Source organism: Engystomops pustulosus, chromosome 7 (assembly GCF_040894005.1).
Source record: "Engystomops pustulosus chromosome 7, aEngPut4.maternal, whole genome shotgun sequence".
In the NCBI taxonomy this organism is placed as follows: Eukaryota; Metazoa; Chordata; class Amphibia; order Anura; family Leptodactylidae; genus Engystomops; species Engystomops pustulosus.
In genome coordinates this window covers 166,971,425-166,987,373 of record NC_092417.1, presented here as the reverse complement: position 1 = coordinate 166,987,373, position 15,949 = coordinate 166,971,425, and the positions used below count along the sequence as shown (strand labels likewise).

Genomic DNA, 15,949 nt, shown 5'->3' with positions numbered 1-15,949 from the left:
TTTGTGCGACTTCCACAATACAAGTTCTCTCAGTCCCGTGCCTTGATGCCCCCTGCCATGGGAGCACCTCCATGAGCACCACCCCAAAGCAGTGTGGTGATAAAGATGGTCCACAGCACACAATCAATTTTCTTGACTCTTGCAGAATCTGACCAGGTAAATGTCCAAAAGTAATCCTAACCCAGTAGTTTAATATTTATATTTATTGTATGAAAAATCAATTAATTATTCTTCACATATAAAGAGAGAGTCAGAGGCTAAAATTAAGGAGGCAAATCTCAATCTACTTCTTCACACAGCGCCCCCTTCTTACAGTCCTCCAAGCACGATACCTAAAATGGGTAAAAACAAAGAATCCACATAAGTTTCAGATCCCCATGTACCTGCTTGGTTTTCCCCATTTATGCTTAAAGGGGTATTCTCGCCTGGGCATTCACATTCAGTTTCACTAATCTTCCATTTATAAACATTTCTTCAATTGGATGTTATTAAAAAAAATGTTCCTGTGTGAAGATAATTTCTCATAAATGTAGTCATTCTGTCCCTTAGAAACGAGATGGCTTCCTCGGTTACGACCACGTCACACTCTGGCAGCGGTGGCCAGACATGAGCTATTGAGTCTTGTCTGACCTCCTGGATTCAGTGATCATTACCACAGGACGGCTGTGGGTCATGTAGTAATTCCCAGACATTTTATATACAATAACCTTTTGTTTCTTTGTGCAATCCCTCCAGCAGACGTGGCCGTATCCGAGGAAGCCATCTCGTTTCTAAGGGACAAAATGACTACATTTATGAGAAATTATCTTCACACAGTAACATCTTTTTTAATAACATCTAATTGAAGAAATGTTTATGTATGGCAGATTTATCAAACTGAATGTGAATGCCCAGGCGAGAATACCCCTTTAAGTAGGAATTCGAGACTCTATCCAGTCAATAGGCGTTTCAGATGTACCACTACATCCCTCAAGATGGGTCCTTTGTATCAGATGCAGACGAGGATCCATGTAGCCTTACACTGCTCTCCCTACGTAGGGGTGAGTTTCCTCTAGGCAACTTTAGGAGCTCTAGAGTTAGACAATTTTGGAAGGACTCTACCCAGTAAGGATGAGTTCCCAAGCAGGCAATGGTCCAGACACAAATTTAAAGTCAAGGTGGGCATCTAGATTTTTATGTCCCGTCACTTGAGATGGGCTTCCGAGAAGATGTGCGTAGGAGAAGAGGGCAGTCTACCAAAGATAGATTTCTGGAAAGGTTTTGGATACCACAGATGTGGAACCAGTAGCATGATGGATGTATGAGATCTCCTGCATTAATGGGATAAGAGACTGTTACCATGTACTTATGTGTCCAGGCCTAAGCCTTTACATAGGTAGACAGATGGACCTACCTGTTCATCAATACATCGGAACTGCCATGTCCACGCTGCATTGTACAGGAATGGCCGCAGGTCAAAACGGTTATCGTCCGGACTGTAGCACTCGGCGTGGTAGGCCGGCGTCAGCGTGGTCATCTTGTGTCTATTAATGGAGTACATGCGGAAGAAGTGCTTCACCTTCTCAGCAACCTGAGGGCAAATATACTAATTAGTAAAGGGGTATAGTCTGCGTACAAGGCCATTTCACCTCATCTATGATGGGACCTGCACCAGGGCATGGATGTATCAAGATGCAATCTCCCCATGACTTCAAGTTGGAAAACACATAGGAATTCTAAATTATTCCATGAAGTGGCAGCAACCTTATTGAACATCGTTATCCATAGGAACCGTAAAAAGGGGTCAACCTAAACTCTCTGCTCCCCAATGGATCCCTCTATGCAACATCCAATAGTTCAGGTGGTTATTTTTTTAGTAAGTGACTGGTCCTGCTTTGTAGCAGATAACTGTGTCCCAGATGCCGCCCCCCATCTTGCTGTATGTGATGCTGTCTGAGGCAGGAAGCTCAACTCGCCTCATGGCTGGTGCACACCTGACTGACGCAAAATGGTGGGATAATTTTTATCAAGATTATTTGCAATGTAGTTTTGTTTTTGCATTGGAGAAATTAATCAGAGATCTTAATGTAATTTTTTTAAAATTCAGGATTAGGATCAATGGTTCATTAACCCTTTTCAAAATTAGTGAGGAAAAATGGATGTGGGGGAATGAATGTGCTCTGAACCAGTACAAAATCCACTGTAAAACAAGTATTTGATATAAATTCACTTTACTCACCTGTCTTGGTGAAATTTCCCTCCACATGAGTAACAATTTACAGAACATGCTATAGGGTCCGGTTTTTACAACTTTACGCAGTTTTCCATATACAGATAGCTCGTCATAGGTCATACCCATATCATCCTGCAGGGGCAGAGTGGAGGACATGAGCATCCAATGATATATTAGAAGAGTATTGGTGTACATCTTCCATCCTGATATGATCGACATATTACCCAACTGTCCCCTATAGATTCTGAGATTTTTACCTCATCTGTCTGGGACACTTGACCATCTGTAAGTGGCTCCAGTTCTGCGGTGGGTGGAGCGGATAATATGCTAAAAAAGGAAACAGACGACAGATTAAACAAGTACTAACCAACTGTAAGAGCACAGATATGGGCGACTACCTACCTTGCCAATGCAGTAAGCTGAAAATTATCTATACAATACTGGATGAAGCCCCTGAGATCCGTCTTACTTATCCCACCAATGGGGTTTATATCGGCACTCGAACAGTCGTATTTCGTGAGATATCCTCGAAGGCTGTGAAATATATGAAAATGGTGGCGGGATTACTGTGGAAGCTAGAATTAATCATGGGGTCCTCAACTCAAATGTCAAAATGGGCTCCATGATGGAAGGGTTGTGTTTTCCCTGGATGAACACTCTATAGGCACCAATCCATTTAAAGGGTTTATACCAGCTGAACGCCTTTCATTTATTCAATTATTATAAAATAAGTAATGTTATATACACCTTTCATCGACATTAGCGGAGCCCAAAACTAGCAGACCACCGGGCAAGCCACGCGACCATAGACTAAGCTGGGCAAACAAGTAGGCGATTACCATCCGTATCCTTGCCTGGGGAGAAACGAGACAAGATAAGTCAATTAAAAGGTTAATAAACAGGATTATTAGTAGATTTACTAATTACTCTAAATACCTGAACATTCTGAAGCGCAAGATTCTCCGGGCCGCTTCCTCCATGGACCCGGAACTGAGGAACCTTACCGGTCACCATGGTAAATATCCCGATAACCGCCCTCACCGCAGTATCAATGTTTGGAGTCATGTGGTAGCTGCAAACAGAAAACAACGTGAACTTTTTGTTGTAAAATCTCATTATTTAGACTGGTTTTACATGTCCAAGTAAGAAATTTATAAAGTCTATTGGCTGGATATACGATTTTGAATTCACATCATCTAGGCCATGGTGGCTAGCTTAATCCTGATGATACTTGGGCCAAATATGCCAAACCAATTCCACAAAAAACAGTGGAAGCCTCTCCTTACACTGGGTCATCAACAGTAAAATGCAACCTGCCATTTAAATGAACCCTCCCAAAATAAAAACTATGATTAAAAAGCATCACACTGATCACTAAATGTTTCCTTTCCATAGTTTGTAAACTTATAGGCAACTCACCAGATGTGAGTCCAATCATAGGAAGTCCCTCATATTCATTTTTCACTGTGCCGCTCTACCTCAATGTTCTAGATTGACTGATCTACTACTGACATATACAGCTTACTGGAAGGGGTTGTGTGTGACACACCGCTGCTACATCATTAACTGCTTCCTCAGGAAGGTGAGGAAAGACCTGGCTATATGAAGAGAAATCAACCGCACACTGTAACATGTATAAAGACATCTAAAAGGTACTGTGTGAGCTTTTTTTGGGGTGGGGGTTGCTGATGAGAGGTTCTCTTTAAGCCCCACCTATTTTTCTGAGCCCCACCCCTCAGCCATCTGTCCATTCTTGCTTAAGAAACATGGAAGAAGTTCTGCCTTACCTCCAGTTTATGGTTACCATTCCAGTCCAGGTTCAGTGCTCCTATAATTTCATGTTCTTATAGAGTACCTGCCTATTTGCTCCGACAATGTCTTGGCTCGCTCCCTTGTTTCCTTCGAGGAGTTCTCCGTTGCCATGTAGCAAGTGGTTAAGAGACGACGGCAGAGTTCCTGGGGCATCTTTGGCACATACATGTCATCACCAACTAATTGACGCACATCTCTCAGAACTTCTTTATCTTACAAAAAAATAAAATCAAGTATTTGGATTGGCAACAGGGAAAGGTTTTTAAGTATTAGCTGTGTAAAGTCTGTAACTTACTGCCTGCATCCACCGCCTGACAAACTAGACGACACATGGAATACACAATGCAAGCTACTGCAGAGCTGTCCACACCCCCGCTGAGAGGGAGGAGGAATCCCCCCTGAAACACATTAGTTACCAGTTAGTTTAGATAATCTCCCAGTTGATAAAATACAATATAAGTAAGTACTTAAAGGTCTATAGAGATCAGTGGTGTTTGGGATGGAAGGGTGTGAGGTCATAGCCAGACTACTGTAATAGGGGTAGTTCTAGACAAGAGAGCTAGACTGCTGTTATAGAGCAATCTCAAGACTACAGAGCCAAGCTGCTGTTATTGGGGGAGGTCCAGACTACAGAGCCAAGCTGCTGTTATTGGGGGGAGGTCCAGACTACACAGCCAAGCTGCTGTTATTGGGGGAGGTCCAAACTACACAGCCAAGCTGCTGTTATTGGGGGAGGTCCAGACTACACAGCCAAGCTGCTGTTATTGGGGGAGGTCCAGACTACACAGCCAAGCTGCTGTTATTGGGGGAGGTCCAGACTACACAGCCAAGCTGCTGTTATAAGAGGAGGTCCAGACTACACAGCCAAGATGCTGTTATAATAGGAGGTCCAGACTACACAGCCAGAATTCTGTTATAGGGGACAGTCCAGACTACACAGCCAAACTGCTTTTATAGGGGTATGTCGAGACTACAGAGCGAGACTGCTGTTATAGGGGTAGGTCTAGCCTACAGAGCCAGAATGCTGCTCTAGGGGTAGGTACACTAAACAGCCTGATTGCTGTTATAGGGTGAGGTCCAGACTAAATAGCCAGACTGCTGGCGCAGGTGTAGACTACACAGCTAGACTGTTATTATAGGGGGAGGTCCAGACTACACAGCCAGGCTGTTGTTAGATGGAGGGGGCAGTCCAGATTACACAGCCAAACTTACTAATTGATTATATCTACATATAACATCCACTCTAAAGGAGTAATATCCATTACTACACCTGTTTACTGCGTCGTAAATAGTCCCAGAGCCAGCACGCAGGTCCCAAGCTGCAATCACAAAAATTTTAGTAAAATATTACAAATTACTAATTCTACCTTTTTAATTTATTCTTAATGTTTCAGCTTCCTGTACCTTATTTCTTCAGCAGGGGTGTGATATTTCCACTGTATTGGCTCAGATGTGGGGGTATATACATCATCAAAGGAGGACAGGGAGAAGTCCACGTGTACTCGATGAAACGGGGGCACTCTGCTTGCCTACACAATACAACAACGCTTAGCATCTTCATTTTTATGAAAAGGCTTATTTTTCTCAGAAACAGCGCCACTGTTATCCATAGGTAGCGTCAGGTACTGCAAATAAGCCTCAAGGTGTAGGGTAGAATATGTGATTGTCTATGTGAATAATGTATATGTAATCAGTACATATATTATTTTAAAAAATGTAACTCTAAATTTTGAAGATTAAATTGAGTGAACCCTTGAATATTCTAAGAATAATGAAAGCTGAAAAGACTCTTACGGAAATACAGCGCGATGAGGTATGAGCTCTGTAACTACGGACATCTTCCAGGTCTAAGGTGGCCGTAAGTACCTCCTGTAAAAAAAAAAAATCAGTATAGGGATCAATTCGTGCTTTGCATTACATCTCAAAACCATGCAAAGATACTGATTTATGCAGGCCTGTGTGTCTCATGGGCGACAGACAGCAAATAAGCCGTGTGTAGGGGAGGTCCAGACTACACAGCCAGACTGCTGTCATAGTGGGAGGTCCAGACTACACAGCCAGACTGCTGTCATAGTGGGAGGTCCAGACTACACAGCCAGACTGCTGTCATAGTGGGAGGCCAGGACTACACAGCCAGACTGCTGCTATAGGGGAGATCCTGAGCACCCAATCAGACTACTGTTAGAGGGGGAGGTCCAGCCTACACAGCCGGACAGCTGTCATAGTGGGAGGTCCAGACTACAGAGCCAGACTGCTTTTAGAGGGGGAGGTCCAGCCTACACAACTAGACTGCTGTCATAGTGGGAGGTCCAGACTACAAAGCCAGGCTGCTGTTAGAGGGGCAGCTCCAGACTACACAGCCAGACTGCTGTCATAGTGGGAGGTCCAGACTACACAGCCAGACTGCTGTCATAGTGGGAGGTCCAGACTACACAGCCAGACTGCTGTCATAGTGGGAGGTCCAGACTACACAGCCAGACTGCTGTCATAGTGGGAGGTCCAGACTACACAGCCAGACTGCTGTCATAGTGGGAGGTCCAGACTACACAGGCAGACTGCTGTCATAGTGGGAGGTCCAGACTACACAGCCAGACTGCTGTCATAGTGGGAGGACCAGACTACACAGCCAGACTGCTGTCATAGTGGGAGGTCCAGACCACACAGCAAGACTGCTGTCATAGTGGGAGGTCCAGACTACACAGCCAGACTGCTGTCATAGTGGGAGGTCCAGACTACACAGCCAGACTGCTGTCATAGTGGGAGGTCCAGACTACACAGCCAGACTGCTGTCATAGTGGGAGGTCCAGACTACACAGCCAGACTGCTGTCATAGTGGGAGGTCCAGACTACACAGCCAGACTGCTGTCATAGTGGGAGGTCCAGACTACACAGCCAGACTGCTGTCATAGTGGGAGGTCCAGAATACACAGCCAGACTGCTGTCATAGTGGGAGGTCCAGACTACACAGCCAGACTGCTGTCATAGTGGGAGGTCCAGACTACACAGCCAGACTGCTGTCAGAGTGGGAGGTCCAGACTACACAGCCAGACTGCTGTCAGAGTGGGAGGTCCAGACTACACAGCCAGACTGCTGTCAGAGTGGGAGGTCCAGACTACACAGCCAGACTGCTGTCAGAGTGGGAGGTCCAGACTACACAGCCAGACTGCTGTCAGAGTGGGAGGTCCAGACTACACAGCCAGACTGCTGTCAGAGTGGGAGGTCCAGACTACACAGCCAGACTGCTGTCAGAGTGGGAGGTCCAGACTACACAGCCAGACTGCTGTCAGAGTGGGAGGTCCAGACTACACAGCCAGACTGCTGTCAGAGTGGGAGGTCCAGACTACACAGCCAGACTGCTGTCATAGTGGGAGGTCCAGACTACACAGCCAGACTGCTGTCATAGTGGGAGGTCCAGACTACACAGCCAGACTGCTGTTATAGGGGCTAGGTCCAGACTACACAGCCAGACTGCTGTTATAGGGGGAGGTCCAGACTACACAGGCAGACTGCTGTCATAGTGGGAGGTCCAGACTACACAGCCAGACTGCTGTCATATTGGGAGGTCCAGACTACACAGCCAGACTGCTGTCATATTGGGAGGTCCAGACTACACAGCCAGACTGCTGTCAGAGTGGGAGGTCCAGACTACACAGCCAGACTGCTGTCAGAGTGGGAGGTCCAGACTACACAGCCAGACTGCTGTCAGAGTGGGAGGTCCAGACTACACAGCCAGACTGCTGTCATAGTGGGAGGTCCAGACTACACAGCCAGACTGCTGTCATAGTGGGAGGTCCAGACTACACAGCCAGACTGCTGTCATAGTGGGAGGTCCAGACTACACAGCCAGACTGCTGTCATAGTGGGAGGTCCAGACTACACAGCCAGACTGCTGTTATAGGGGCTAGGTCCAGACTACACAGCCAGACTGCTGTTATAGGGGGAGGTCCAGACTACACAGGCAGACTGCTGTCATAGTGGGAGGTCCAGACTACACAGCCAGACTGCTGTCATATTGGGAGGTCCAGACTACACAGCCAGACTGCTGTCATATTGGGAGGTCCAGAATACACAGCCAGACTGCTGTCATATTGGGAGGTCCAGAATACACAGCCAGACTGCTGTCAGAGTGGGAGGTCCAGACTACACAGCCAGACTGCTGTTATAGGGGCTAGGTCCAGACTACACAGCCAGACTGCTGTTATAGGGGGAGGTCCAGACTACACAGGCAGACTGCTGTCATAGTGGGAGGTCCAGACTACACAGCCAGACTGCTGTCATATTGGGAGGTCCAGACTACACAGCCAGACTGCTGTCATATTGGGAGGTCCAGAATACACAGCCAGACTGCTGTCATATTGGGAGGTCCAGACTACACAGCCAGACTGCTGTTAGACGGAGAGGTCCATAACGCACAGCCACAATGTTGTTAGACGGAGAGGTCCATAACGCATAGCCAGAATGTTGTTAGAGGGTTGTGTTAGACTACACTGCCAGACTTCTGTTAGAGGGAGCGTTCCAGACTACAGTGCCAGACAGTTGTTATAGGGCGAGGTCCAGGTAGTCTGATCCTGTAGTCATACACCCTTCCATCCGATTCCAGTTTTTTGCCAACACACCATCAATTGGAAAACATAGTGGACAGATGGGAATGAAAATAACTTCAGGATCAGACTATGCAGTTTGTATGTTGTCTTTACCATGGAGACAAAGCAGTAAATGGAGCTTTATACACAAAACAATAGGATATTTTAATTAAAACCTTCATTATGACAAACAGTAAAATGTGGACATAGCCTTGAGTTATTCTACACATCAGTTATGATCTCACCACATTCTCAAGAGAAAACTGCGATCCTTGCACTACAATATCGCCATTGATCGAGATCATGGAGCAGCCATCGAAATACAGCCGGTCGCTGTCGCAGCCCCTCAGGTTGGAAAGAAGATAAATGCCGCCATTCTGTAAAAGTAATAATCCTGCACGTTGAAAAATAGCATAGGCTACACACTCATCTAAGTCTCCTTCAGTCATCGACGCCTAGTGAAGGAGCTCCATAGGAGAAGCAAACCACTGACCTCAAGCTTTAAGGGTCAGTAAAAATAGTAATATGGGGGTGTGGGCTGTACCTTTGTAGTTGTAGACCTGACCAGGTCAACTCTAAGGTGGGCTTTCCTCAGTTCATGATGGCTCCCAGACCCATTGGTGAATATCTCCACACCATCCAGGCCCATGTCAATGTGAGGACTGCAGAAGAGAAGAGATTGATGTGACTCACTGCTCTAGGGTCAGAGGCAGACCCTATGGCTACCATAGGTCCCCCCATGCAGAAAGCAGACCCAGCCTCCATCAGTCCTACTAGCTAGGACTCCGCACTCCTTGAGCAGACTCAAGCATCAAGGAAAGGGTTTCCATGAGGAAACATCTACTAGAACATCCAGTCCTGGGGGTCAAAACCCAACATCGTAATGGAGCCTCCAAGTTCTATGTACAGTGTTTAGAACAGCAACTACAAAATGATATATTACCTGTTTGGTGCCCACAACTCTTCACAGATCTCAGACCCCAGGCACGTGTCTTTGGTTGCCAAGACCGCATCACCAAATGGCACGGTGTCCTACAAGGATATTAAACTTGTTGATCCTAATTCCACTACTATTACAAGGTTGTTTCCTAACCAGCTTGTTTTCCCTTTTGGGGTTCAACATCGTGCACCACCAGAGAAAGAATAGACCATTATGTTTCCAACATTTATCATGTAGCAACACAATAGATAGAGGTCACACCTTGGTGGTCCAAAACAGAAGTCCTCTGACTCCTGTCCCACCTTGGGAGACACAAGGAGGTCACCACAGCTGGGTGAAGGTTTTCCCCTCTTTTCACCTCCGTACCATCATTCACTTCCCATATAATTGTATTACTGTATACTAATTACATCAACAAATGTGAATCAGACCTGTCCCGTGATCTCCTGGATAGTTCTCGGAAGAAAGTGCTCCTCAATTTCCCTAAAAGGCAAGAAGATGTAATAAGTCCAGGAGTCACCTTAAAGGGACATTATTAAAAAAAACTATAGATGAATTAGATCCTTAGGTGGTCACTATGGGATTGGTACGGGTCCAACATCTTTTACCACCACTGCCACCTCTCTACTCCTTACGAGAGAGTCATGTGGAACTCATTGTAGTAATTGAAAGGTTCACTTTCACTGGGTGTCTGCTATGTTCACTCTTCTGTTCCCTTTATTTTCGCTGTTGGAAATAAGTTGTGAACATAGTCCAAGACGACTGTCTGCAGCAGACGCTTCCCCCCTTTGTTGTTGCCAATTTGTAAGCCGCATCTACCACCTTGTAATTTCCTCAATTCTATGAGCTGATTATATATAATTGGTTTGGCTTATTATGTATTTTCCATATATACAGCTCATTACTTGTACACATGTAAGGATTGATATCGGACTGTACCTAGATTTATTCCATGGCGTGAACCAGCGCAGTTCCCGGTAATTCCCGGCATTGGCCATCACCATCTTGGGTCGAATTAGAAGGATTTTCCTGCAAAATATAAATCCACTTTAAAGGAAAATAATAGACAATGGCCGCGCCCCACCTTTTGATTAATTCCCTTATATAATGTGAATTATCTGACTCAACTAAGGTGGACCTTTGACACCTACTTTATGGACGGCAAGACATGTAGGTGGAGACTCTACAGATTCCAATGCAGTTGGAATCTTTTCCGTAGCCTTTGGCATTCCCAAGAAATTGGCACTATTAGTTTTGGCACCAAATATGCTAATTCGTCTCTAGACTGCCAGGAGGGCGGTGCTAAGCTGTCCTTTAAGCCCAGAAACACCCACTTAGCAGTATATCTGGCATTGACTACTTACTAAAAAAAACTTGAAAAATTTATACAATCAGAAGCTGTAATATGATGTGAACAGAATATGAACTTCGCCCCCTGGCTGAAATATTTTACATTATGCTACATCCTGCGACCCAAATCAAAAATATGGAAATTTGTATTGACAAAAGAAGAAGAGAATTACTTGTTGAGGAATATGACCCTGCAGTTGTATCGTACATTCTTGTGCATCACAGGCCTGTAATATACAGAGAACATTCATTATATACAAGGCCACATGTCAATATCAGCATATGGCTTAGTCAACCTTAAAGGACATTTACCACCAGGATGAAGGATTGCAAACCAAGCACACTGACATACTGGTGTGTGCCCCCTTTGCTTAAGCTTCTTATTCTCTGGTTTTTCAAAAAAAAAAAAAAGGATTTAAAAATTATGCAAACAAAGGGGCTCATAGGTGTTATTGGAGCCCCTCGGGCTAATTAGCATAATTTTTAAAGCCCTTTTTTCTTAAAAGCAAGCAGATCCTGCCAGAGGGGGCACGGGATCTCCTATAGATGTCCTTTAAAGGGAGTCTACCACTTTCTCTGGGTGTTATAATCTGCTGGCAGCATTTTCTAGAGAAATACACTGTGACTTCCAACATACCTTAATCATCCCTGTCTATTATGCCATATTCAAGATATTCCCAGTTCAATCTATATGCTAATGCCGTGGCATGCCCTCACACATTGAACTGCAATTCCTGCACACTTCCCTCTTCTTCTGGTGTGACCCCATGCTTCTCACAAGACAAATATCCTGCTTATCTGTTGAGAAATTTGTTCCAGGTAGTGGTCCAGGAATGCACCAACCGCCTCATTAGCATATGGATAAAATTGGGAATTTCTCATAAATGGAATAGAGAGAGGAATTAGAAACGGTATGTTATAAATCTCAGTGCATTTCTCTACCACATCCTGGCGGCAGATGATATTAGTTGGGGAGGTGGCAGACTCCCCTTTAAGAGACTAGGTAACAATACTTATGTACTTATGTAATACATATATTCTGTGTACACGCATACCTAAAGGAATACATCCAGTATGTTTAGTGCAGCCTCCCTGGGGGCGGAGCATGATATGTAGATATAAAGAACACCAATTAAAAATGTCTTTGTCATGCTCCACCCCCGTGTCCCCCATACCGTTGTGTACATTCTTAGTAGCAGCAGGACTGTGAGGGGCATCTTCTGTTTATCTTGTCACTTTACACTGCATAGCTCATTCCCTTCTGTTCTGAGTCACTACTGTAGCAGGCTTCTGGTGGGATATTACAGCAGAAGGGAGCAGTTTGAAGGCAGAGATCAAAGAACAAAGCAATGTGAGCCTCTCCGGGGCTCTAACTCCAGCTACAATCCGGGAATATAAATCCATCTCTCACAGTCCTGCTACTACCAACAACATACAGAAAGGTCTGATTACTTAATTCTCCAGGGACAAAACCTAAAACTGTGTACTTGGAGATGCAACAATCCTGGAATATAATATTATTATTATAATAAAATATTATTTCACAGCCCTGCTGCTACTAACAGCATACACATAGGTATCATTACACATCTCTCCAGGGACAAAACCCAACATTGGGGGTCATTTACTAAGGGCCCGATTCGCGTTTTCCCGACGTGTTACCCGAATATTTCCGATTTGCGCCGATTTCCCCTGAATTGCCCGGGTGATTTTGGCGCACGTGATTGGATTGTGGCGCATCGACGCTGGCATGCACGCGACGGAAATCAGGGGGCGTGGCCGAACGAAAACCGACGAATTAGGAAAAACTGCCGCATTTAAAAAAAAAAAATGTGTTGCGGAGCTTGCACTTACCTTCACTAGGAATAGGCCGGTGAACTTGAGTGCGTTCAGATGCTCTTCAGCGCAGCAGCGCCACCTGGTGGACGTCAGAGGAACTCCCTTAATAAATCCCGTCCGGACCCGAATCCACCGCAGAGAACGCGCCGCTGGATCGCGAATGGACCGGGTAAGTAAATCTGCCCCATTGTCTGCAGGTTTCTATGGTCAAGCTGCTGATAGACTACATTTAAATGACCAGAATCTTATTAGCATTTTATGGGCGTAGTTTAACCAACTTTTTTTTCTCTTTTAGTGGCTACAAAAAATGTTTTAAATTTTAAATCATATACAAAAAACATAAAAGTTCAAAATCAAACATCCAACATACACTAAGCCCCAGTCTACAAACCACAACCCTAAAGGGGTTTCCCAAGATTAGAAAAACAAGGATGCCTTATTCTAGAAACAGCGCCACCCTTGTCCATGGGTTGTGTCTGGTATTGCAGCCATGTTTTTCAAATCATAGGAAACCCCCTTAAAAGGCATCACAGCATACAAAGATGCAAAGATTACAACAGACGGCGCTATCAAACCATCACAAGAAGAAAACATAGTACTCACATCCCCACATCACAGATGATATCAGAGGTTACAGGGGACTCCAGGAGCTTTGCCAGGACTTGAAATGAATGAAGAATTGTATCCGACTCAAAATAATGATCCGAGCAGCCATAACCACTGTATATAAAGAGAGAATATACTGAATAATAATAATAATCTATAATAAAAGATTACACATCGCTGCACGGAGCTTGTCAGATTGGTCCCTGTCCCATGGGGCTCACAATCTAATCCACCTACCAGTATCTTTTGGTGCGTGGGAGGAAACCGGAGGACCCAGAGGAAACCCACGCAAACATGGAGAGAACATACAAACTCTTTGCAGATGTTGACGCTGGGAATTGATCCCAGGTACCCAGCACTGCAAGGCTGTAGTGCTAACCACTGAGCCACCATGCTGCATGGCGCCCCTGCTTCCATGGAATCCCTGTGTTTTTTACCTGTTGCTGGATCATAACCCTGGAGCTGTGTATTGTGGGACCATGGTTTGAGGCTGTCACTTCCCATTCTTTTGCATTGACTCAGGTTGGAGTCTGATGTGTCTATCATTCTTATGCAAGACTATAGATTTCTCTTCGTTCTTGGGAGCATTACATTGCACTTGAATCTTGCACACTTTTTTGTCTCTCCCAACTCCTCTCTTTGTCTGGATACAGAGGTTCTCTCCGCACTACCCAGCTTTCCCAGATTTGGATTTTACCTACAGTGGCCTCTACTGGCGAGACGTAGAACTACAAGCCAGTAATTCTAGTGCATATAAGACTATACAATACACAAACTATCTGGTTTATAATACACTGAGGCTCCAATTAAAAAGCTTCCCCTCTATTTAACGTAAATGACCTTAATCACATATAGCAGATGACCTTTAACGAGACGTGATGTAAACATTGAAACAATCTCCCCATATACTGAACCTTTGACCTTGTAGTCAGAGGGTTCATTTACCTGGGGGGGGGGGGGGGGGATGTATTTCCTACTCACCTAGGGAGGAAAGTACAAACTAAAAACTCACCAAATTTCTAGTTCCGGGCCGAGGCGATAGCGCGCTCCTTTCTCTTTTGCAATCCTGATACCTGATTTTAAAAAAAATTATACTTTTTACATAAAGTAACCCATAAAATCACATGATAGATGTCAGGAGCAGGAAGAAATGGCTGTCTGTTAATTAGGTTTACTCCCCTGAGTCCATCAAAGACACGTTCACTTGGCAGAGTGTGCATGTGTAGAGGATGGACAGAGGGAGTAGCTGTCACCTTCAAACATGGTTTCTTTTACATTATCCGGATAGGTTTTTGTTTTTTGACAGGGAAAGAGGGATCAGCCACAAAAGTACATTTTAATAGTGTCAAAAATTAAAAGGGCTGAGAAGTCTTCAAATGGGTCCCACAATTCACCCCCCCCCCCCCCCAAGAAAAAAAATTACATAATAATTTCTTACATTGTATTGATTTTATTTGGTGGATATTCTAGTATTAGTTACTAGTTTATCAACAATAAAAACTTCTCCCAGAAACTTTTTTTTGCAGTTCTTGTGATCTCTGCTTGCTGACATGTTAGGCTGGACTTTTTATATATCTAATGTACTATCTAATGTATGTATGTTTTGTTCATGTGTGTTGTTTATATATGTATTGTTCATGTGTGTTGTTTATATATGTATTGTTCATGTGTATGGTTTATACATGTATTGTTAATATGTAACACTATAATACTAAATATTTACTCCAGTCTATTACACAGACACCAGTTGTGTTGTCCCCATTTCCAGGCTGCCACTTACTCTCTAGGATTCTCTGGAGATTCCCTTCAAAGTCCAGAGCCCATTGGTTTAGGGAGCAGGTGGCCAGGGTGACCTTCCTGCCCATGGTGCAGCACAGGGGGCAGTGCCAGGGTCAGGAGCAGCGCAGGTTCTATCTACACAGACTGATACATTGTAACAGAACGTCAGCCCCAGCACTTCCTCCTTCCTGCTGCTGCACATCACTTCCTGCCTTGTGTGCAATGGCTTTCAGTTTCACAGTCTGTGTATATGAGTGACACGTCACTGGTGTCAGGGCATGCTGGGAGTTGTAGTTCTGTGACTTTATACATATCCTAGTTACATGCTGAGATAGAATTAGTAACAGGTTAATGACTGCAGAATCTTTATGGAACATCCCAGTAAAATTTCTGACCCCCCTATCAGTCCATGTAGCCAAAGTAACCTGCTGTGTATAGGGGGCATTCACATAATGCGGCTGGGGTGCATGTAAAATAATAGCATTACAAATTCAAGCTTGTATTTGCTGCACTTTTTTGGGAAATTTACTACTGAATTTTATTCCACAAGTTTTACTAATATAAAGAGAAACTTCCTGAGTAACTGGGACATTCCCTGAGAAATGTATGTTGCGTCTTTTCATTTATTGGTGATGCAGGGGAAGTTTAGAATAGGCAGGGACAGAAGAGCTCACTCTATACAACCTACTACCTAGGGTGCAGCTTTACTTCCATACCTCAGTGGGTAGCACTACAGCCTTGCAGCGCTGGGGTCCTGGGTTCAAGCCCCTGGGTCAACATCTGCAATGAGTTTGTATGTTCTCTCCTTGTTTCCGTGGGTTTCCTCCG

General features: G+C 44.6%; 1 protein-coding gene across 1 annotated transcript; it reads right to left on the bottom strand.

Annotated features, from left to right (window-relative positions):
• Positions 1-205: 205 nt before the first annotated feature.
• NADSYN1 (NAD synthetase 1) lies at positions 206-15,324 on the bottom strand. The gene is made up of 21 exons (XM_072118837.1): positions 15,123-15,324; positions 14,355-14,415; positions 13,340-13,456; positions 11,071-11,124; positions 10,487-10,576; positions 9,979-10,030; positions 9,551-9,639; positions 9,152-9,269; positions 8,853-8,984; positions 5,819-5,893; positions 5,429-5,553; positions 5,295-5,343; positions 4,320-4,422; positions 4,068-4,236; positions 3,149-3,284; positions 2,960-3,066; positions 2,615-2,746; positions 2,470-2,539; positions 2,219-2,344; positions 1,394-1,570; positions 206-332 (listed from the first exon to the last, which is right to left on the bottom strand). The coding sequence occupies exons 1-21, from the start codon at positions 15,205-15,207 to the stop codon at positions 279-281; spliced, it is 2,121 nt and encodes a 706-aa protein (XP_071974938.1). The 5' UTR covers positions 15,208-15,324; the 3' UTR covers positions 206-278.
• Between the last annotated feature and the right edge of the window lie 625 nt (positions 15,325-15,949).